Source organism: Salminus brasiliensis, chromosome 13, assembly GCF_030463535.1.
Source record: "Salminus brasiliensis chromosome 13, fSalBra1.hap2, whole genome shotgun sequence".
NCBI classification, from domain to species: Eukaryota; Metazoa; Chordata; class Actinopteri; order Characiformes; family Bryconidae; genus Salminus; species Salminus brasiliensis.
Window position 1 is genome coordinate 25351186 of NC_132890.1, and position 24593 is coordinate 25375778.

At 40.5% G+C, this 24593-nt stretch overlaps 1 protein-coding gene across 1 annotated transcript in view; it reads left to right on the plus strand.

The window, feature by feature from the left end:
• Positions 1-614: 614 nt before the first annotated feature.
• The window catches only part of LOC140575438 (uncharacterized protein C14orf132), a 28439-nt gene continuing 4460 nt past the window's right edge, over positions 615-24593 (plus strand). Inside the window, exons 1-2 of the mRNA XM_072695756.1 lie at positions 615-899; positions 21399-24419. Of these exons, the coding sequence (XP_072551857.1) occupies positions 873-899; positions 21399-21617 (246 nt within the window). The 5' untranslated portion in view covers positions 615-872 and the 3' untranslated portion in view covers positions 21618-24419. The remainder of the gene's footprint in view (positions 900-21398; positions 24420-24593) is intronic.

Sequence of the window (24593 nt, forward strand, 5' to 3'; positions counted from 1 at the left end):
ATGGTAAGCCTGTGCTCACTGCAGCCTCAACTTTCTGTTCTTGGCTGACAGAAGTGGAACCTGATGTGGTCTTCTGCTCCTGTAGCCCATCTGCCTCAAGGTTGGACATATTGTACATTCTGAGATGTTTTCCTGTTCACCACAATTGCACAGAGGGGTTATCTGAGATACTGTAGCCTCACTGTTCTGTCAGCTCTAACGAGCCAGGCCATTCTCTGTTGACCTCTCTCATCAGGAAGAACCATTTGCAGAACTAATGCTCACTGCATGTGTTTTCTTTATTGCTCCATTCTGGGTTTTTTCATGATGTCATGATGAATGGACCAATAGAAATGCTCCAAAATGATTTTCAAGGGTTTTTATGTGACAGTGATGATTTGCATTTTGCAAAATCAATACATTTGTATAAAGACATCAGTGGTTGAATTAAAGAGTTAATCAACCCAGTTTGACTCAGGGACTTTAACTCCCCCCTCGGTAAAAGCCAATGTCAGTTGAATAATTCAGAGATTCGTCTAAGAACTAGAACATTGTTCATGCTGTAAGGAAGATTTCTGAAGAAGAGGAGGGAAGAGGGATGCTGGTAGGAAGTCTACATGTCAAAGAGCTTGACTGTCAAAGGAAAAGTTCATCAATGATTCTGCAAGGCTGGCTGGTTTGCCTGCAGCTGAGATCCACTTCTGCGGAGTGAGAGAGAGAGAAGAGGAGCGCTCACTGAATGTGGTTCGGCATGAAAAGCACCAGCACAGCCAGCCGAGCGCATAACACACAACACAAAGAGTGGAAGAGCAGCTACTGAAGAGCCTGGATCCAGACCCTTCGAGCACAGTGTGTGGACCTGCACTCAACTCAGCACGGCGGAAACTGAAGAGATGGAGCTCTCGCTGATGGCAGCGCAGGTACTTTCCCTCTTATCAGCTAACGCTCTGCTGCAGTAGCTTTCTTACTGTGAGGGCAACCACCGTAACGATCCGCAGTGAAAAACTTATGCACACTGGAGTCAACATTGAAGGAGTAGCCTAGGTTAGGGTCAGGGCCAAAATGGCATGTGTAGAATGATGAGGGAGGATTATGTTGATCAAGTCATGGACTGGAGCATTGTGATGCTGTTTTTTTTGGTTAATCATTTGGAAAACTGGCATCTGTCTTTCCATCCATTCATCCATCCATCCATGTAGTCCATCCGAGTTCAAAGATCAGTGCCGTCACACCACATATTATAGTCAGTGTCTATAGTCAGCTGCTCATTCATAGTTTCTTCTGAAATCAAAGGTATTAAAACAGGGAATCCTCTCTCTACTGTCCAGGGAAGACTTTTTGAAGGACTGCTGTGATGACTTGAGGATTGCGTTCAGCAGCAGGAGTGTTAGTGAGGTCTGAATGCTGGATTATAACTCATCCACCTCCATCCCCAATTCCACAACTCATTCCACCATCATTCCAGAAAACACAGTTCCACTGCCCCACAGCCTCTAGCCCACGCCTGACATTAAGCTTGATGCCAGTAGGTTCATGTATATCTACTTCAGAGAGTCCTATTCTATTGGCAGTACTTCTTTATTGTTTGTGTGTGTTTGTGTGTGTTTCCTAAAATCTTTTACTAGGCCAGTCTTCATTGTTTTCCTATGTTGGCCATTTCATAAACGCCATAGGACTGTTGAACCATTATTTCCATTATTAGCGATTCAAATGGAAGTAGCTCTGGCATGTAATGGAATTTATGTGGTTGTCCAAGTGTTTGAGCATTTCATGAAATTTTAAGAAAGTTAAATTGTGTTACACAACAAAGTAAAAAATTACAAAAAAATTGAGATATAGAACGTTTTGCATGGAAGCAACAGTATATTAAGTGGAAATAGTGAGTCAAGAACAAGAACATCAGACTGCATACAATGGTCTACTGTATAAAGGCAGTGCTGAGCGATGTGTAATTGCTTTGGTAAAGTGTAATGCTGAGAATTTCTGCTGACGTTTTGTGGTTTATCTTAGTCCACATTGTGAGAGTCTGGTTTCTCATAGATGATTCCAGAACCAGCACTGGGTTACAAGAGAAGGTTGAGAGTGGACGTTGACTTCTTCGACTCTATTATTCTCAGCATCAGTGGGTAAAAGCATACTCTGCAGTGGATGTGGGAGTTCAATGCCCTGCTGTGAGGCCCTCAGGCTCTGTGTCCACTTCCAGCTAAATCGCATGATGAAAGCACGGATGACCGCTGTGGCTTCTCCACATCTCGAAGCGCAGAAAGACATCACAGCGTAAAAAATAGGTCAACTAAAAAATGCATGTGTTAACGAGCAGTTTAACAAGTTCGGTTCAAGTCAAATAAATACGTTGACTAAAATGACACAAAGTAAATAAAAGTTGCAGATGCAATTAGCAATGTTCTTCATCAATTCATCAGATCTCACACATTTCAAATCAACCTCTGAATTGGTGGAAATGAAGAAAATACAGGTTCAAAAGGCCCACAAAATATATTTTTTTAGTTGTGAAACCTGTTTTGAACTCATGGTCTAGCTTCAAATGGTGCCTGCTGAAATGAATAATGCATAGATTTGCTGGAAATGTATGAATACTACATAAAACTGATTCTGAAAACTGGCTGAAAGATAGCACTTCAAAGATGGAATTATGCACAATCTGACCTACAAATTTCAGCCTCCCGTGCACAAACCTATTGTGGGAATGTATTTACATGAAGCCAGCTGATTTAAAGCTCATTTTATATACAATTCACTCAATATTATACCCAGTTAATACTTTAACTCACTTCAGTCAGAAGCTCTAAGCAAGGACCTGATCCATCTGTCAGATCTTCAAAATGACCTTGGTAAAGTCCAAATGTTAATACTTTGAACCTAAACTGTCCCAGCTTCCAGAAGCCTTTTTTAAAACAGAGTTGAAATGATTTAACATTCAGAGCTACAGCGCTGCTAAGTTCTTTTGTCTAATATTTCACACCTGAGCAAGGCTGATTGAGAAGCACAAGGATAAGCAGCTGGTAATAGCTATTTAATCAGCCCCCTTTTCTTTGGGCACTTTATTATGAAGTGACAGAATGTTAATTAGAATCCTGAAGTAGGGCACCGGCTCACATCTGTTTCCCAGAACAGCTCTAATTATACATGCAAGGAGGAGGCACAGACACCAACATTTGATATAAAAATACACCACCTGGCCAAAAGTATGTGGATACTGGGATGTCACATCCGTATGTGCTCATAAAACATCTCACTTCAAAAAGGTGAGCATTAAAGGTGCCAAAGAATGCATTTATTGAGCATTGTATTTTGTTTATTGACATAACAATAGTATGTTTGTGCTCGTATGTTGTTTAAAAAGCCTATTTACAAAAATAAAACACACTGATAAGTCCTTTTATAGAAGGCTTGTAAAGAAGTATAAGTAAATAAGCTTTGATGGGCACACATAACCCATGTATTATAGCGTAGTTTTAACACATATTTCTGAGTCTTACCAGATAGTGCTGCTGTCCTCTCATTGTGTCCTCTCAGTGCGACGTGCTGTTAGCAAGCTGAAGAGTTTGTAGCTGGTTGGCTTTCAGCCTTGGCCTTGGCTTTTTTGAGTCTTAGTGGTAACAAAATAAGCCATTGCTTTGCCTTCTGATGTGTGTTTAGCTCAGATTTAGTTCATATGTGGTTGCCCTGTTTGTTTTTGAGGGAGTGGATGTTGGAGAGAAGAGATGGCAAAGTGGCATCCCTGTTTGCCTCCATGGCTTCTTGCTTCAGTGTGTGCACAGTTTGAGGTCCCCTTTCGCATAGTCATGAAGCCTGGTTTCTAGACCAGGGGTGGGGAACTATTTAATATCTGTGTTAAAGCAGGGAAATCAGCAAACTGCGATGGACACCTGTCTTCGGTTTTCCACCTGTCATATATGCTTCCAGTTCACAATAACAGTGCTTACTGTTGACTGGGGCAGCTTGAGCAGGGCAAAAATCTGATGAACTGACTTGAAAAGGTGGCATCCCATGTATGTATGTTTGGCTTTATGCAACTCTTGGCAATCGGCAATCCACTAAGTAAAAGAGGTTGTGTAGTATCTCTATCATAGATGAACATTTCACCTTTAGCAGATCAAACGTTTGCATTTAGCTTAGAATAAAGGCAGTGTAAATGATCCCCTTGAAGTAAAGCAGTATTTCTCTCTGTCTGATACACAGTTCAAGTTCCTCCAGCTAAGCTTACTGTAACCTGGCATGACTTTGCGACACAGCTGCAAAAAGGGATTATACTGTTCCTAAAGCAGGTGTTGAGCTAGCTGTTGAGTGCAGAGGCAGGAAGAAGCACAGTCATCTCTATTAAAGCTGCTTCAGGCTTAGCAGGCGGTCCTGATCCACAGCAGTCCTGCTGGGTGAGAACAATGATGGGGCTCCAGAGGGACAGCAGGTCAGGTAGAATTCGACTCAGCCTGACAGCTTAGTCATCCAGGCCAGTAGAGGCACGAATCAGTAGGTAACAACTTCAAGAGGAGCTTAATTGTTATGACTGGCCATTCTGTTGTCTTTACGGTTTATTCATTAGGTCATCTTTCAATGATGCCATTGATGTCAACAAGGATAGATGTTACCAAAGTTACTGAACGTTTATTATCAAGGGCAGTGTGTGTGTGTGTGTGTGTGTGTGTGTGTGTGTGTTTGTTTGTTGTTGTACGAAGATTCTACGATGAGTATTTTGGGAGAATTGTTAGAGGCCCAGCCAGCGTAATATCATCAACAGCTATAGCTGTGCTTCAAAATCACCTCTCCAGCTCTCCAAAGTCACCTCTCCAGCTACTGCATCCATAGGAATAACATAAAAATTCAATTCAATGTGATCTTTGCAAAACAGGACTGTTGAAGTACTCTGTGCTGTTTTTTTTTCATAATTTTATATCTAATTTGACCTTATTTTCCACCCAGTGTGGAAGGCCAATTACCCAATCCCCCTTTGGGTGAACTCCCCCTATCACTGACAATGCCTCCAATAACAGAAGGTGGAAAACTAACAATTTTCTTCTCCAATACTTGTGAAGTTAGACACCACCCTTTTTTTTCAAACTGAACATTGCTATGTAGCTAACCAACTCGGAGGAAAACTCTGCTGGTATTTTTTCTTCATTTAAGGTTTTTTTTCTGCTGTAAAGTTGCTATTTTGATTAAAAGATATGTGATATAAAGTGATATATGTGCTGTTTGGGTGTTTCTGCTGCTCCGGGACCATACAATCTCAGTATCTAGTCCAATGTTAGACTATTAGAGTGTGTGTCCGGGACATGGTGTCTTGCTGTCATACGTGAGATTATTCCACTCTCAGGAGACTATGTAGGAAACGCTGAGCAGCTGCTGTTGAGGCAGAGATAAAGAGAGAGAGAGAAAAAGTGAGAGAAGGTAGTGTGTGACTTTGGAGAGGCAGAACATACAGAGGAAAGAAAAAAAATGGCTAAGACTAGCTGAGACTGAGTTGTTCCCATTAATCACATTGTGCGATGTTACAGATTGCGATTGGATTTGAACCATACATTTTAAAAAGTTGTTGGCCAAGGGACCAATGTTGGGACCAGTGCTGTTCCGATCCTTTATTCTTTATGGTGCTCTGTTTGCACCAATCTTGTAGAGGCACCATAAATGGACATTTTTCACAACCTGCAGCAGTGAGGTGCATTTTCACAGTGGAATAGTAATAGTGAAATCACATTGCACTATGAAATTACATCGCATTCACAACAATCACATAAATTCACATAAATTATCATAACGATCCTGAGGGCAGCAATTACAATATATATAGGTGCATATTTATAAGTGCATATGGTTGTGCTGCAGATTTTACAAGTAGCCAAATCATCAGATTTGAATAAATACCCAGAAAACAAGCTTTTGTTGGACCTTCGGCCAAGAGTGGAAAACCTTCTTTAGTCTACAAGTAGTCCTTAGTTGGCTGACCGTCAGTGGGCATGTTGGCAGTGCACCAGCCATGATAGAATCTATGTTTCCAGATAGTGGGATAACTAGGTGACTAGACTAAATTTGTGTCATTGGAGCAGTCACACCGAGTATTACTCATAATAAGTCTTACAACTTTTTATTATATAGTTTTAGCCACACTTCTTTGCTCAACTACGGAAACTTCTGAAGTTATTTTGGGTAGCACAGCTGACACTTAGGTAAGCCATCAGTTTTGACAGTTACCCTAACTATTAATCTGTATGTTATATTGTGAGGGCGAGATAAGATATACACTTAACGCCCTTTCACTTTGATTGCTTATCCCTGCGATCACACTAGCAGGTGACAAGTCGCTTAGGTCTCTTGAAGTTTGTCCCATATTTGAGGCCGCTCAAGGGCATGTACAAGGGTCAGCTTGCAAAAAGAAAATGTAAAAGCCTCATTTATCTTAATTTTTCTGACAAATCATTATTAAATATTTGTTTTTTCCCTGTATTTATGCACAGATTCATCATATTAGCACCACATTAGCACCACACTGCTAGGCCTAAAATGTCAGCAAAAAGTTCAGAGAGCAGAAGCTGGGAACCTCAAACCCCTTTTGTCTACAATTGGTCAGAAGAATTTGTTGGAGCCAACTGTTTGGAATGTGAATTTACCGCGTCATAATTCATTTGCATAAAGTTGAGAAAATCTCAACTCAATGTTGCCTGTCGCTGTGCTGCTTGTGGCTAAATCACAGCTACAGATCACAGAGTCTCATAGGAAATGACCAGTTGTCTGGTAGGGTGAACACATGGTAAGCGACTGTTGCTCTTTTTAAACTTAAAGATGCTACAAATGTCTCTTTGAGTTACAAGAAAAACTCTCATGTTTGTAAAAGTATAGGAGTAAAGCACCTTTAAAATTTATAGTTATAACAGAAAGAGAATCAAACATTAAAATTGTATGAAATAGCTATAACACAAAGTTATAAACTAAACATAAAGGTGCACGTATCTGTCACTGTACTATGCGAAATGTGTCCTCCACATTTGACCCATCTGTAGTAGCGAACACACACACACAGTAGTGAACTAGGGGCAGTGAGTACACACACACCGAGCAGTGTGCAGCCAACTCCAGCACCCGGGGAGCAGAGAGGGTGAAGGGCCTTGCTCAAGGGTAACAGTGGCAGCTTGCCGAGCCCGGGTATCAAACCCACAACCCTGTCATCAATAGCCCGGGGCTCTAACCGCTAAGCCACCACTGTCCCAATCACGTTTAACGTGGATTTTACTGTTAAATTGATTTTCACTAATACTGAAATTAATAGTAATAGCATCACTCAAAGAACCCTTTGTAGCACCTTTATTTTTATTATTATTAATTATTATTTTACTAGTAGTTGTAGTAGCGTCAAACAGCTACACTAAGAAAATCAACACTAGCACCCATGTGTCATCTAGTACACCCATATTCAGCAGAACATCCATCAGAACGCTTACCTGAAGACTAATGCTCTCTGATATCTAAAGGTGATAATATTGATTTTTCATGTGCATGTTTCTCCCTGGCTGTATGAACTGAAGTTTATTTTAAGCTTTATATATACAGATTATACAGAGACATGGATTCACTGCTGTTGGCAAACCCTAAAAAGCAACTTGAATGAAAATGAAAAATGAACTTGAGAGCAGCTCTTAAGAACTGAAATTGAAAACTGGAATCATAAAAAACATGGCTTCAGTAAATTATGCAAAATATGTCAAAATAACTTTATTGTTTGAGAGCAGCAGGATAGCCATTAAGTAAACCTCTAGAGGATTAAATCTTAATAAGGGTACTAAGTGTTTTCTGCCTTGTGTTCTCACCACTCTTTGCTTAATATCGTACCTGAGTTATGGAACTATCATGTCAGCAGAATGTGTGCACTTATAAAGTCTAGCAAATGTGTGAATGTGTTTTTTCAGGATGGCAGGTATTTAGGTAATAGCAGTAAAAATAGTGTTTAGGCAAAGCTATAGAAGAACCATTTTTGCTTCCATAAAGAACAGTTTAAGGGTTTGCCGATTAATCGGTGACAACTTAAACATATACACACAGACAAAATTGTTGGTACCCCTCGGTTAATGAAAGAAAAACCCACAATGGTCACAGAAACTTGAATCTGACAAAAGTAATAATAATAAAAATGCTATGAAAATCAACCAATGAAATTCAGACATTGACTTCAATCAATGCTTCAACAGAATTCTTAAAAAAAAAAACCTCATAAAACAGGCCTGGACAGAAATGATGGTACCCTTAACTTAATATTTTGCTGCACAACCTTTTGAGGCAATCAAATGATTCCTGTAACTGTCAGCGAGACTTCTGCACCTCTCAGCAGGTATTTTGGCCCAAACTGCTCCAGTTGTCTCGGGTATGAAGGGTGCCTTTTCCAAACGGCATGTTTCAGCTCCTTCCAAAGATGCTCAATAGGACTTTACCCTCTCTGCTCCCCGGGCGATGGAGTTGACTGCCTACCTCTCTGGGTGTGTGTGTACTCACTGCCCCTAGTTCACTAGTGTGTGTTCACTACCACAGATGGGTTAAATGCGGAGGACACATTTTGCTGTACAGTGTACACTGTACAGTGACAAATACGTGCACCTTTACCTAGAATGGCAACTACGGGGGCATGTGAAAAGAGGCTACGAGTGATTTGGTTTGTGATACTGTACAGCCTAAAAAAAAACCTAAAACTACTTTAGTGCTGAAGTGATAATTATGTATAAAACTGTAACAACCCAAACAACCATTTAATGTAGGACTAAAATGAATTCTCGAACTCGAGTGACTCGATTAATAAAAATCATCAATGCAAAATTGTCGCGTCAAAGTTCAAATTTTTGCTCCATATAACAATGTACATCTTACTGTGTTACACACTGTGGGCAGGTGATCTGGTCATTTGATTGCACAAACTGCAAAATATAAAGAGAGAAAATATCCAAAGGCAAACAGAAAAGTCAGACCAGTAGAAATCAAAGTGTGGGTTCATTTCAAGCTGGAAAAAATGTCAAAATCTGTAGAGTGTGGCTGTTGTAAAACCGAACTAGGCAAATTACCACAACAGCAGACTGTCAACCATTTATCATCTCAGCAGTGAGCATCCAGTCTCCACATTTAGTCCACAGATTGGAACCAGCACAAGATAGTGTTAACATTAGCCTTTAGCGCAAATCAGTGTGATTTGCTAGTTAAGATGAAGGCTAGTAACACATGTACATTAGTTATGGGTATATGGAACTGATAGTTCAGAAAGTTAATGAACGTGATGGCTAGTTATGATGTCCATATGTTAGCTAAGCTTTGCTCTGGAATATAACCACAGAAAATGAAATGCTGACCGGTCATGGTCAAGCATAAAAAAAACCCAGAATGCAAAACACCAGGTGTTGTAAATAGCAATTGGAGCCTAAAATGCACCAATCTAATACAGCAAGCATATTCTGATAAGCTTGATCTCAGTGAGTAGAGTCAGCAAATGTAGAACAACACTTCAACATAGTAAAGTCTTAAGTACTTACAGTCTGATATTTAGACCTAGAAATGATTAAAAATGAATCATTATAAATATTTCACCTCTTTTTAGGCAAATTACAGTGCTCTGTGTGGACAGCTGCAGCATGTTCAAATCAATAAAATGCTACAAATATAAATGAGTGTCAAAAAAGGTCTTATTTTATCTTACATATATTTACTATCGCAGTTTAATGATGTGGAATAAAATATAGAATACTTTATAACTAAAATAATGAGTAGCTGCAGCCCTAATTTGATGCTTAAATTGTGTTCAAACTGTCCTTTCTGTCACTGAGAACCTGCTATATACTTATTTTTTAAAGAATGATTTGCTAAATTATTCCATACAACACCAAATAATGGTTCAGTTTTTCTTATGGAACCTTTTTTGGCACTTCAATGTGTCTATGCCTATGTTACATAGAACATACTGTTATCTATTAAAGTGGACAGTGTTGCTAAACTAGAAACCAAAACCAGCAGTCATCTCTGATTTTGCACTTTTTTGGCACGTTCTGGAGCAGTGATGACTCATTGGTTAGAGTGCTGGATTATTGATCACAGGCTTGTGGGTTCACTACCTGAATGCACTAAGATTACACTTTTAGGCTCTTGAGCAAGGCCCTTAACCTCTCAGCTCCAGGGCAGATTTGATTGATTTCCACCAAACTATCCCTTTAAATCTTAATCTAGTACTTGTGTGGCAATCTCCTCACTTTGGCGGGTCATGTTACATAATATAAGATGACCGCTGAACAGTAGGTCACTTTCATGACCTGCCTTCTCAGTATCATCCTGCCTGAAATCAAATGTGCTTAGAGAAAATCATTCCTATAAATGCTTCAGTGCTTAATGCATTAATGTAGACCATATCACACACACACTCTCTCCCCCTCTCACACGCACATGTGAGCATGCACAAAACACACACACACATATGACTAAGCAGATGGGTCTGAGCAGAACAAGAGAAAGGAGGATGAGGGAGAGCTTTTCAGAAGAGAGGGGAGGAGAGGAGGACGGGGGAGGTTTGGTTGCCTCAGTGATGCTGGATTTTCAGAAACGAGTGAAAGCCAGACGATCATTGGAGGTTGACACTAATCTGCTGGGAGTCATCCATCCAGAGCGAGATTACAGTTTACACACACACTCAGGCACACACACACACACACACACACACACACACAATGGTCCAATCAGTGTGTTGCATGGTTGATGTACTCTTGTTAAGGGCAGACTCTGCTAAATAGCAGCATCACTGCACTCGACTCCTCTCTGGACCTGAAGCCTGAGGTACTGCGCTCTCTTTCTTTCTTCAGCCACCCTTTCCATCAACTCTTGTATGTCATACCAACTCCTCTAACCCCTCAGCTATCCTCTCCTCTACCTCCAAACCAGCCCTCTAAATGTTTAATGTACCTCCTAACAAACTCAAGTCTATGTCGCCTATGTTCCTATATTTCTTGTATCTCCTTTAACTTCTGTAGCTCATTTACTATACCTCCTATACTCCTGTATCTCAGCTTAACCCCTCGATATCTTCTGATATATGTCCTAAACTCTCATGTGTTCTTCTGTATCTCCTTTAAGTCATGCATGTTATCCAATATAGCTCCCGTACTGATATGCGTTCTTCTATATCTCCTATAATTTTCAATATGTTCTCGGACATACATCCTATACTCATGTATGTTAAATTAACTCCTATTTCTCCTCTTCTACATTCCTACGTCTATATCTCTTTTCATTTGTCTCCTTATTTACATATCACATAAACTCCAATTTACTCTTCTGATATACCTCATATACTATCTTGCATTTTCCTATATATAAAGCCATCAGCCACTTCTGATATACCTCTGATATACCTATACCCCTGCGTCTAGGCTTAAGTCCTCTATATCCTCTGATATATTCCCCTAGTCTCTCCTGTGTCCTTCCATATCTCTATATCCTGAACTCCTTTATTTCCTGTACTCTTATCTTCTCCAACATTTCCTCTGATATAGCTACTATATTGCTATAAACATCTCTACATCTTCTTATGTACCTCCTATACTCCAGCATGTCCCATTTCTCCTGTATACTCATGTCCTTAAAATGCTTTTGTAGTTTTCTTAAGTCTCCTAAATCCATGTATATCCAATTTACTCCTCTAGATCCTCTGATATACCTCCTAAACATTCTTGCTTTGTCCCAGACAGTCCTACATACAGTGGGGAGAACAAGTATTTGATACACTGCTGATTTTTCAGGTTTTCCCACTTGCAAAGCATGTAGAAGACTGTAATTTTTATCATAGGTACTCTTCAACTGTGAGTGATGGAATCTAAAACAAAAATCCAGAAAAATACATTGTATGATTTTTAAATAATTAATTTCCATTTTATTGTGGGAAATAAGTATTTGATCATCTATCAACCAGTAAGAATTTTGGCTCTCACAGACATGTTACTTCTTCTTTAAGAAGCCCTCCTGTTCTCCACTCATTACCTGTATTAACTGCACCTGTTTGAACTCGTTACCTGTATAAAAGACACCTGTCCACACACTCAATCAGTCAGACTCCAGCATCTCCACAATGCCCAAGACCAGAGAGCTTTGTAAGGACATCAGGGATAAAATTGTAGACCTGCACAAGGCTGGGATGGGCTACAGGACAATAGGCAAGCAGCTTGGTGAGAAGGCAACAACTGTTGGTGCAATTATTAGAAAATGGAAGAAATGCAAAATAACGGATAATCTCCCTCGGTCTGGGGCGCCATGCAAGATCTCACCTCGTGGAGCATCAATGATCTTGAGGAAGGTGAGGAATGAGCCCAGAATTACACGGCAGGACCTGGTCAATGACCTGAATAGAGCTGGGACCACAGTCTCAAAGAAAACAATCAGTAACACTCTACGCTGTCAAGGATTAAAATCCTGCAGTGCACGCAAGGTGCCCTTCCTCAAGCCAACGCATGTCAAAGCCCGTCTGAAGTTTGCAAATGACCATCTGAATGATCCAGAGGAGGAATGGGAGAAGGTCATGTGGTCTGATGAGACAAAAATATAACTTTTTGGTTTAAACTCCACTCGTCATGTTTGCAGGAAGAAGAATGATGAGTACAACCCCAAGAACACCATCCCAACCGTGAAGCATGGCGGTGGAAACATCATTCTTTGGGGATGCTTTTCTGCAAAGGGGACAGGACGACTGCACCGTATTGTGGGAAGGATGGATGGGGCCATGTATCGTGAGATTTTGGCCAACAACCTCCTTCCCTCAGTAAGAGCACTGAAGATGGGTCGTGGCTGGGTCTTCCAGCATGATATCGACCCAAAACACACAGCCAGGGCAACTAAAGAGTGGCTCCGTAGGAAACATCTTAAGGTCCTGGAGTGGCCTAGCCAGTCTCCAGACCTGAATCCAATAGAAAATCTTTGGAGGGAGCTTAAAGTCCGTGTGGCCCAGCGACAGCCACGAAACCTGAAGGCTCTGGAGGAGATCTGTATGGAGGAGTGGGCCAAAATCCCTGCTGCAGTGTGTGCAAACCTTGTCAAGAACTACAGGAAACGTCTCATCTCTGTAATTGCAAACAAAGGTTTCTGTACCAAATATTAAGTTTCTTTTTCTGGTGTATCAAATACTTATTTCCCACAATAAAATGGAAATTAATTATTTAAAAATCATACAATGTATTTTTCTGGATTTTTGTTTTAGATTCCATCACTCACAGTTGAAGAGTACCTATGATAAAAATGACAGTCTTCTACATGCTTTGCAAGTGGGAAAACCTGAAAAATCAGCAGTGTATCAAATACTTGTTCTCCCCACTGTATCTTCTGATATATCTCATATATCTCTGTATTTCCAATTTAATACTCTAGATCCTTTGATATACCTCCTATACATTCTTACTATCTCCTATAAAGTCCTCTATATCTTCTGATATACATCCTATACTTCTGTATTTCCAGTTTACTCCTCTAGATCATTTGATATACCTCCTATACATTCATTACTTTCTACTATAAAGTCTTTTAGATCCTCTGATATATGACCTATACATTCTTGCTTTGTCCCAGAGAGTCCTGTATATATCCTCTGATATACCTTCTTTAGCTCTCTATTTCCAGTTAACTCCTCTATATCTTCTGAAATACCTCCTATACTGTATTGATTTCTCCTATAAGTATTGCATATCTTCTGCACTTCTGTATCTCTTCTTAACTCCTCCATATCTTCTAATATACATCCTATACTCCTATATCTCAGCTTAACTCAGATATCTTCTGATATACCACACGTTTTCCTATACCTTCCTGTATAAATTACTGAACCTATACCTCCTATATCCTCTATCAACCCTAGTACCTCTTTTCAACTTCTATTCCTTTTCAACTTATACTCCTCTGCTGTATCTTCAGCACTTTCTTTCGTCTCCTCCTGCATCTCCTGTGAACCTTGGTTTGTCCTGTCAGCTACCACATCTCCCATGCTGTCTCAACCATCCTGTCTCTTGTATCCTGGAGTGCCGGACTGTAAATCTCCACTAAAAGTTAGTGTTTTATTGATGCATGCTTCTGGAATTGCCCAAAGGTTTCTCTCAAAATGTCCAGTTTATCATTATTGTAAATCCTCATAGTTTTATTTAAGAAAACGGCAGCTGCTCTGTACATTGCATAAACATTTCATGACAGATGCACAGCAAATTTGCCAGTTTTCAATCGGCACTGTTAGTGTTATTTAGTGTTAGTTAAATTCACACTGTGTTACATTGTAACATGCACAGTGCTAAGTTAACGTTGCTGTGTGGATCAATAGAAATAGGCTGGTCTAACATTACCTACATTATAATAACTTACATTCAAGTAAATAATGTTTTTCCCTCCTCTACTCCAGTCATGATATGCATATTTTATTTGAACCGGAAAGCTTTTTCCTGTTGTGATGTGTGGAAGTGTGTGTGAAATTGTTGAAGCAGTTACAAAATTAAGACGCGTTTAAAACTTTTCTCTTCCGTCTGATGTTCAGCTCTGTGTGAAAGCTCTGAGGAAGTTTAGTTTCTGTCCAGTTCGCGTTTGGGTAATAGGACTGCAGAACAGAAAAATCCACTGTGTATAATGTCTAGACATATGAATCTGCTTAGTGTTATTATTATACCACAAGGACCTTTTTACATTGTGTAAACATGAATGGGCCAATGGAAACCGTCCATTTGTGAAATTCATTTTCTTTATGGAACCAAAAATGGTTCTTCTAAGGCATTGCTCAAAGAACCCTTTTTAGCACCTTTATTTGTAAGACTTGTCATGGCGGGTTAGGCCAGACACAGAAGGCTGAACACTCGCAGAAATGGACTCAATGCAAGTAGTTAATTCAACAAACAAAAGGGGGCAAGTGAGACAAAAATATGCAGCAACTAGTGCAGTGCTCTACATAACCAGAACATGCCAAACAAGAAGGCGAAAACAACTGGGGAACCAGCCACCTGGCAAGAGTTGCAAGACCGACTCAACCTGGAACTGCCGCGTGGCAGAAGGTCGCCTAGTTGGAACGAGAGTAGAGGGAATATCTCCCTGAAAAGCGAGCGAACCTCGCTGAAAGCTCAAATCTCCGAGTAGATCAGTAGTAGTAGTCAATGACGGAGTTGAGTTGAAGCTGGCCTAAACACTACGTGGAAAAACGGACTGGAACCTCTCAGACAACCTCAAGGTTCCTAGACCATAAACCATATATCCATTTACCATATAATTCTCGCCGTTGAGTCTAGCATCGAAGCCCCTTAAGTACCCCCAGCCTCAGGTGTAACACATTAACTAAACAAAACATGACGAACCTGAATCAAAACATTTGAACATGAACAAAACACTGAACCGAACACACATGATGTAAATGAACATGAACCGAGTCTTAGAATCGAAACCAGAACGCAAACACAACCCGGGGGAGGGTGCGATACCGAGGGGCTGACAAGACTGTACATTAAAAGTGAAACATTTTTGCCTTCCCCAGTAATGTTTCCATTCTGGAGATACATTTTTCTCCAGACAGTAATAATATGCATTTTAGCACACATCTACAGTATAGTACAGAATAGTACAGTATAGAGAGGCCGCCCAGGTGCTTGTTCAGTCTCTTGTCACAAGCCCCGTCACAAGGTCTCCTTCTGCGCACCATCAGGCCCCTGCAACTCCTCCAGAATGCAGCGGCACGGGTCGTCTTCAATGTCCCTAAATTCAGCCATGAAACTCCACTGATGCGTTCTCTTCACTGGCTTCCTGTAGCTGCCCGCATCAGATTCAAAACCCTGACACTGGCCTACAAAGCCAAGAACGGACCAGCCCCTCCGTACTTGATGGCAATGGTCAAAAGCCGATCCGCACCAAGAGCCCTTCGAGCTTCAAGCATGGCTCGGCTCAACCCGCCATCCCTCAAAATCCGCGGAAGACAAGCGTCCAGGCTCTTTTCTGTCCTGGCACCAAAGTGGTGGAACGAGCTTCCCCTGGGTGTCCGAACGGCCGAGTCGCTCGCTGTCTTCAAACACAGACTGAAGCCCCTCTTCTTCAGAGAGTACTTGGATGAATAGCAGAGTACTATGGTCACCTTATTGACTTGTGCTTAGTAATGTCTAAAGCTTAGAGGTATCTTTGAATTATTAGTCTATTCTAACTAGCTGAGGTCTTTCTTGGGTAAATAGCAAAGCACTTTGTACGTTGCTCTGGATAAGAGCGTCTGCTAAATGCCGAAAATGTAAATGTAAATGTAAATGTACTTATGGGGTTAGGGGAATTTGAAGGCCTATTATTATGTTACTGTATTACCGTTCTAAGGCTTCTGATAGGAACGTGACTGAGCAAACCCACGTCTAATCAAACTGACTCTCAGTTTTGTTTATTACATGCTATTGTGAGCAGCACTCAAAGTTGGATGGCAGTCAGTGCATTATATTCAACATGAAAGCACACACTGGAGAAAATAAATAATTGAGTACTGATTGTTTTATAACTGAGCTGTTGAATGCCATTCACCGGATAGGAACTCCACATGAGTGGAGGATGCAGGTTCATAAGATTTTTAGAGGGTTCTGGAAGAGGTTGGAGGGCTTTGGAAGTGTTCAGTTTAAACATAAAAAAGATTTCTGCCTCTGGAATTCTTTGTACTTGTTTGAGTTATTCTAGGTAACAATGCCAAAAAATTGTTCAGTTTTTCAGGATATGGTTGGGGTGGCCTTGAGACAGTGACTGGCTGAGCCGTGTTTGAACATGTTTGAAGATGTAAAATAGCTGATTTAATTAGTATAATATAAAATGATATACACATTTCTATATCTATATCTGAAATAGTTACATTTTGGAATGTCTGAATGTTACATTAAAAAGTACTTCAGTCCCATCAATCTGTCTTGCTGCATATTGTGCCAGATTCAGTGTCAGTAGATACCCTTATACTAAAAGGCTGCAAGGCTGTTTCTGAGGATTGTGTAGTGTTATGGGGTGGAACAGTAAAAGGTTATTCGGAGTAATGCCATAAAATAATTATTTTAATGGTTAAGGGGAGAACATTTAATGGATAATTTTCATTACTGTAAATAAGTTGCAAGGCCTGTTATGATAACTTGACTGCTCAGTGACTGCTCAACTGCATTGGCAATCGGCAATCGGTAGATTGTATGATAGTTCTTTACATTGTGTCAGAATGTCATGATTACTGGATCAATAGAAATGCTCCAATGCTCCAATTATATATATATATATATATATATATATATATATAATTTTTAGAAATGCTCCAATTTTCAATATATATATATATATATATATATATATATATATATATATATATATATATATATATATATATATATATTTATTTATTTATTTAATCCCCCTGGGTGACATGAGGTGGTTTTGGGGGAAGAGTTGGGTTAAGGGTAGGTGTATAAGCTCTCTTCATTTAATATTTCATGCCTTTAGTTTGAACTTATTAAGAGACATTATTTCTAAACTTATCATTGGTGTCCTTAACGAACCATTTATCATTACAGACAATGAGGGAAAAGAATGTCATTCAGGATCACTTTCAAAGTGACACAAAGTGACACATCATTAATCTGAATTAAGTCTGAGAGAAGAGATCTACCACCTCATATCCTGCTCTTATAACACTAGAACTGAGTGAATACTGCACAGTGCCTCATTCCCAACTTATAATTGAGAGTTATTTTATCCATTCTCAGCAGAATTCCACCACCGATTTCCATGGTACTACAACAACTACAACAACTTGGTTCTTTCCAGGTTAAGTTACCTCTCTACAACCAGTTAGGATCTCCCCGAAATAAAATGGTGGACAAACGTCTGTGTCCTTTGCCATGTTGCTGTCATCCGAGTTAGAATGATGAGTGTGTCTGTGTCTGATGAATAGAACCTCTCACTGTGGGGATACAGAGGCAATGAGGTGGAGAAAAAAAGCAGTTACAAAGCGTATCGGACCGCAGTACCCAGCATGCACCTGTAGACTAGAACACTGGTGTCACCATATGCTAGCCCCAGACGGAAGCCATCAGACATTTGCATGATGAATGGAAACACGTGAAGTGGAAAGCAAGTTTGTTTTCCCTTTGAACTTGTCGGAAACTTGTCTGATGAGTGACTTTCAAAGTCTCTGGTGCCAGGCTGGAGGATCCTGGGGGTTAGGATGTTTGATTGATTACAGAGAGTAACATACCTGGCACTGTACAGTGAAATAATATCCAGAAAAAAGTGTATTTTTTCAGATTTACCACTATTTTACCATTATCAACGATACATATGAAACATATGTTATGTTTTGGGTTGCTTACAGATTAACATTCCTGTTGACTGAAACCCAAATGAATGCCTAAGAATATAAGGCAGAGCCCTGGGTCCCCACAATATGGACCATGTGAAAATATTTTAGGGCTACATTAGTTAGAACATTTAGACTCACTTCTGAAGGAAGTCCATTCACTAAGGTGACCTTTGTGTAGCTAGCTTGGCTAGTGCCACAAGGGCCACACAGTACTGTGTAGCTGCTATTCGACTGACTGCTGTGCTACAGACACAATGGTTAATGATAAAAAATAGATTTTCTTACATAACTTAGCTAGCAGGTCAAACACCACAGTACAGACACATGTTTCAGGTTACTAAGGATCACATTATACATGCTTAGATGATAAAGTCTCATGTGTGCGTCTCATAGTCTCCTATCTCATGTTCTAATAGCCAATGCAGAACACATTTAACAGACTGGTTTATTTATGTTTGCTTGCTCTCCCTTTTATCAGGAATGACTCAAATAGTTATCTAAACACATAGCTAGAACGGGGCTTGTGATGGGGTCAGGAGATCTGCACCTTCTTGCAGATCACCTCACCTTCTGTGGGGTGGGGGGGCTGGATGGATCCACAGTCATCCTGGAAAGGGGGGTAGTCCAAAACCTGTAAATAAAAGAAACCATATGTAGATATACTTACCTGTATATAATGTTGAATTTACAATGGTATGGCTGAAGAAATGTATGTTATGTTAATAAGCACATTTGAGTTCATTGTTTTTTTCTGTTATGGTTTGTCTTTGAGTAAGAGAGTGGAAGGGGCTAGGAGACAGAAGGGCGAACCACCAATATGTGTGCTCGTACACGTCTGTTGGTACAGTATATCTGGATGCTTACAATTTCAGTAGACTGGTTACATAAGGAGACCATATTACAGTTTATCATGAGAAAATGGCAAAATTAATATGTATCAGTTGTATCAGTGTTTTTAATATTTAGCTTTGGGAATGTTACTGCAACCTTTTCCATACCGTTAGTGTTTGGGAACGCTGTCTAAGAAATGTTCTAATAACGTTATTGTTACATCAACATTTTCAGAATGTTCCTGCAACGTCTTTCTGTAATGGTACAAGCCAACCCTCTTGGAACCTTTTAAAAACATAGCTGAACGTGCTACAACGTTCTCTGTTAACTGGGATGATGCTTGCAATGTGACTGTTTATTAGATGACCTTACGAATTGAGCAGTTCTCAAACCAGCATACTGAGCTGTCCAATGATTCTTCATGTGTCTATGAGGAAACATGTACTACCATATACTGATATGAGAGACCAAGCAAGTAATTAGAATTAAGAATCTAAGGCTAAAATCCTGGTGCATCAGAATATATTCAAAACATCGTAATCCATTTTTCATTCTTGTGCGAACATGCCACGTGCATGGAAAGTGTCTAGTACCCTACAGAAGCACTGGCTTTAAACACATATATGATATTAATGACTGAAATAATGAATAATTTAGCTGAACACCCAATAAAATGTGTGTTATTGACTGGAGCTGTAATTTGTCATGTATAAAAGCTCTTACAGATGTTACACATGCAATAGGGGTGTCAGGGACGGACTGCAGTTCAGGTCCAGATTTTCGATTTATTGCCTCAAAGCAATGCGAAAAGCAGCAACTCACTGCACATCTCAGCCAGAGAGGAAACAGGGCTGAAGTGTCTGTCTGATATCCTTTTTTCAATAGGCAGAGGAGTGTGAGCAGAGAGTGTGTGGACAGTTATCTGGAGTGCAGATGAAGCAAATTTCCTACACACTACTGCCAGCTCTTATCCAAATCTAAGGAGGTGTATTCCGTTGCCTTATGCAGACTGTACAAGTTGACCCGTTGGTACTTTTAGATTTAACAGCCAAAGCATTTACCAAAGTCCCAGCTATAACCAGCAAAGCAAATGTGTTCTCACACAGTGAAACAAGAATAAACCAGTAACCGGTCTCTCCAGAGTCTTCAATTACTGTTGGTAATAAAACTTAGTATATAATCAGGGTGTCTAGAGCACTGGTAACAGACTTATGAGAGTTTATCCACTGTCAGGGAAGAAAAAAGACAAACGCTGTTGAAAAAACTCAAAAATATATAAAAATAATAATTTTGATCCGTAAATTACATAAATTAGTAGCATCGTTGTACAAAGCAAGGACATTATCCAATGAGAATTGATGTTTAATGGATTTTTTCCCATAGAAACGAATGGGGGGCAAAAAGTCTGTACACTCTTCTTATGTCACAATCAAACAAGTACACTAGTAATACCCAACCAACCACATGGCGTACCACAGAACACCACAGCAACCAATAAGTAACACCATAGCAACAACTTAGTAACACCATAACAATGACACAGCAAGTCCTGGGATACCATTGCAAATGCCTATCAACGCTCTAGCAACTGCTTTCCAACACTGTTGCAACCACCTCGCAAAATCACATCAACCACCTAGCAACACTGTACACTCTTCTAATGATACAGGTACACTAGTAACACCCAACCAATCTCATGGGGTACCACAGAAACCATGCCACAGCACTCTACGAACCATAATCAACGTTTACTGCTTATCAACCTTTTACCATCACCACAGCAACTACTTAGTAACACCAAAGCAACCACCTGGGACACCATAACAGTGGCCTAGCAACCCCATAGCACCCACCTGGGATACCATAGCAAATGCCAATCAACTGCTTTCCAACATTATTGCAACCACCTAGCAAAATCATAGCAACCACCAAACAACACTGTAGCAACCACTTACAAACAGCATATCTACCACATGGAATACCATAGCAACCATGTAGCAACAGTTTCTACTTAGTGACCAACAAGATTCCATATATATTTATACGAAAATGCAACTTCTATTAAGTTAGCTCTTTTTTGCATATAACCTTGCAATAATGTAGAGGATTGTCTTTCCACTGAACAATATTTAATAATTACCTACACTATGATTTTGTTATGTCAGGTGATTGATGTGTCTTCTAAGGGTAACCCAGTCATAAATCAGACTTTTCAATGTTATTTCATCATCGTCTTTTTTCCATCCTCTCCTAGCATTTCCCAGCAGTAAGCGGGGCCTTCATGGATTCTCCTTACAATGGCAACACGTCCCTCCAGACCTCCACCTCCAACCTCAACGCCAGCTTCTCCCGGCCAGTGGAGCAGGAGGAGGAGGGCAAGTTCTCCAGTGATGCCATCTGGCTGTGGGTGGCTGTGATTGCAACCATCGGCAACATCGTGGTGGTGGCGGTGGTGTGTGCCTGTGCCTTTTAGACTCCGTAGTCTGCAAGGACACAGCCTCAAACCCTCTGATTCTCTCTCTCATTCTGCCCATTAGCACCTTAGCACACCTTTTCCCTTACCTTGTTCCAAAGATTCCAGCAAGGGACCATGAGAATATGAAGCGTGGGATATGGCTCAACCCTAATTTTGGTAATATGATATTTTATATATTTGAGATTACACTGAATTGGCCTGTTGCATGTGAAATTCATCAGATATCATTCTTAAGGTGGGACATGTACCGCCTTCTGTTTTCATGAAGAGTGTGAAAAGCATAACCAGCATAGGGAAACTGTGAATGTGTAAATATACCTTTTTTTATGCGTAGCGGCCACCCAAAGGTCACGTAGTTACACAAACCAGCGTTACATAAGCTGCTGTTTATTTCTAACAGGAAAGGCCTGGCGGATCAGTCCAGCGGATTAAAACTGATTACAGATGTGATCTTGTGGATCCTTCTGCTGATAAACCAAATCTCTGGCACACACTGTGAGATAGCTGATGACCAGCCTGGCTGTGGGATCTGTGTGTGTGTGTTGTGTGTGTATGTGTAATAAATTGGTGACAGACGGTGGCTGTCCAGAGGGCCTGTGCAGTCACCCAGGGTCAGTTGGCTTTAGCATAAAGTGCTCCTGGTACTTCTGCTTGGCCAAACCCCCTCATTTCTCCTGCTCCTTCCCTGCAGTCTTTCATTCTGGAGCATTAAGGGCAAAAAATGAACTCAATTATTAGACTTTTTGTACAGCAACATGTATTCTGCTTTTAATTAGGACTGATCTAAATCAATATTTCCAGTAGATTATAGATTCTTTTCAATATCAATATATTCAGTATTTTCAAGCTTATTCTAAGGCAGGCAGTGGGTATATAGTGGAGGTGGCACAGTGGCTAAAGCACTGGGTTATTGATGACAAGAGTGTGGGTCTGATACACCTGCCTCCACTAAAGGCCCTGTATTTAAGCCCACACTCCATGACACTGCATAATTAACATCAGTTTCATAGCCCCCAAAAACAGAACCCTGTGGGACAAGATAAGCTAAACCCAATGGTTACCAAATAATTAAATTCTGCATTCAATAACTTTATAATAGACCCAATGTGTGAGGCGTTAACCCTCTCTCCTCCAGTCACTAACTCCAGTCATTCATTTGCTGGCTGTTTTACTATATTTAATGCTTTTCAGCAGTCAGTGCTGCATAATTTATTGTTGAAATTCATTTATTATATCTTATTTTTGAACAAGTTAAGTTCAGGGTTATTTTTTTAGATGGTAGTTCATAAGCAGAGCTCTAGGGGCCTGGAGTTGTGGCTTTGCTGCCTTGTGGGTTCAAGCCTCATTGGCTCAAGTCTCTGTCTGTGGGGAGTTTGGTGTTTCCATGTTCACATGAGTTTCCTCTGGGTACACCTGTTTCCTCCCACCTTCCAAATACATACATCCAACAGGTGAATGAACTATGCTATTGCCCGCTAGATGTGTGTGGTACCCTGCAATTGACTGAAAGATGATATTCCTGCTTTGCACCCAATGATTCCCGGCTTTGGACCCACCACAACCCAGATCAAGAAGAAACACATGACAACATGGGATGGATGAATGGATGGAGGTTAGGATATCTTTGAGACAATAAACCTACCAGCTCTAAAACTCCAAAATCCCTTCTCCCTCAATTGTATCACAGTCGCCCTACCTTTAGCTGCTACTTTTAGCTTCAGTCACGTAGATGTCTACATTTCCCATCCTTCAGTGTGCACTTCTGAAAAGCGTTCTGATGTCCTGATCTGACTGGACCACAGATATGTCACTGTGCTAATTCAATCGCATCTTCTTCTCTAGTTCTTCTCCAGCCCTGTCTGCAGTAGCCATCAAAGCAGACATGAAGGCTTCACTTGACAGCAGAACAAAGCTATTTCTGCCATTTATTCAGTGTGTGGAGAGCAGATTAATAACAGCTAGCATGCAATCACTCAGCATTAAGGAGCCCAGTCTTCAGGCTGCTTCTTAAGCTTTCTCCTTGCCTTTTCAAATGACAAACGATGTAGAGTTCATTCTGACAACCTGACAGGAAGGGTTTGTGGAAGAGGAGTAAATTTAGGACACAGTAACCATCCCAGTGTGAGATTCACCGTTTATTTCTTCAGAACTTTTGACACTTTCTCCACAGGGGAATGCGTTCAGAATCCTAGCATTTATTGCAAAGTTCCTTATGCTACGAATGGTTCCTTGAGTGATGCCATAGCAGAAGAACCACTTTTGGTTCTTAAGAACCTTTTAAAGGCTTAAACAACCTTCTTTTAATAGTTCTTTTAATAATTTAAAGGTTCACACTCACACTCTATTGTAAAATGGTTCTTTATGAAACCAAAAGTTGTTCTTCTATGGAATCGCTCAAAGAACCCCCTGTACCACCTTAATTTTTACAAGTGTGACATACACAAGACCTTGCACAGCTGGTAAAGCATACTCTTCACTTAGCTTTATTCTGTAGTAAGGCTAACTGAATGTATTCTACCTCCCATCCTTCCTCTGCATCAGCTCCTTAATTCTTTCAGGGGGTTGGCAAAGGTGCTCTGGCCTTTTTCTGAGCATGGTTTGGCCTTAGAAATGTGCCAGAGCCCAGCGCCATGCTTCAGCCTTGCTGTGTGCTTGGCTTCAGAGTCAGTGGAGGCATAGGTGCCCATCACCCACATGCACACACCTCACATTGTGCCTTAAAATGTTGCAAATCCATAATCGTCTGGAGTTGCTGCACAGGAGGAGGTTATATATTCAGACCTGCATCTGACCACCAAGGTAAGACGATTTCGTTTGTTTTTATCCGTTTTCACCTTGTTTACCCCACCTCTAGCCTCCTCCTCTCCAACAGATGTATCACAGTCTGTTTGAGATTATTCTGTCGCACCACCCTTAGGCAGAGCCAGTTTGTTTCAGCATAAATCCCAAGGTTGCCCCTGGTGCTTTTCCTGG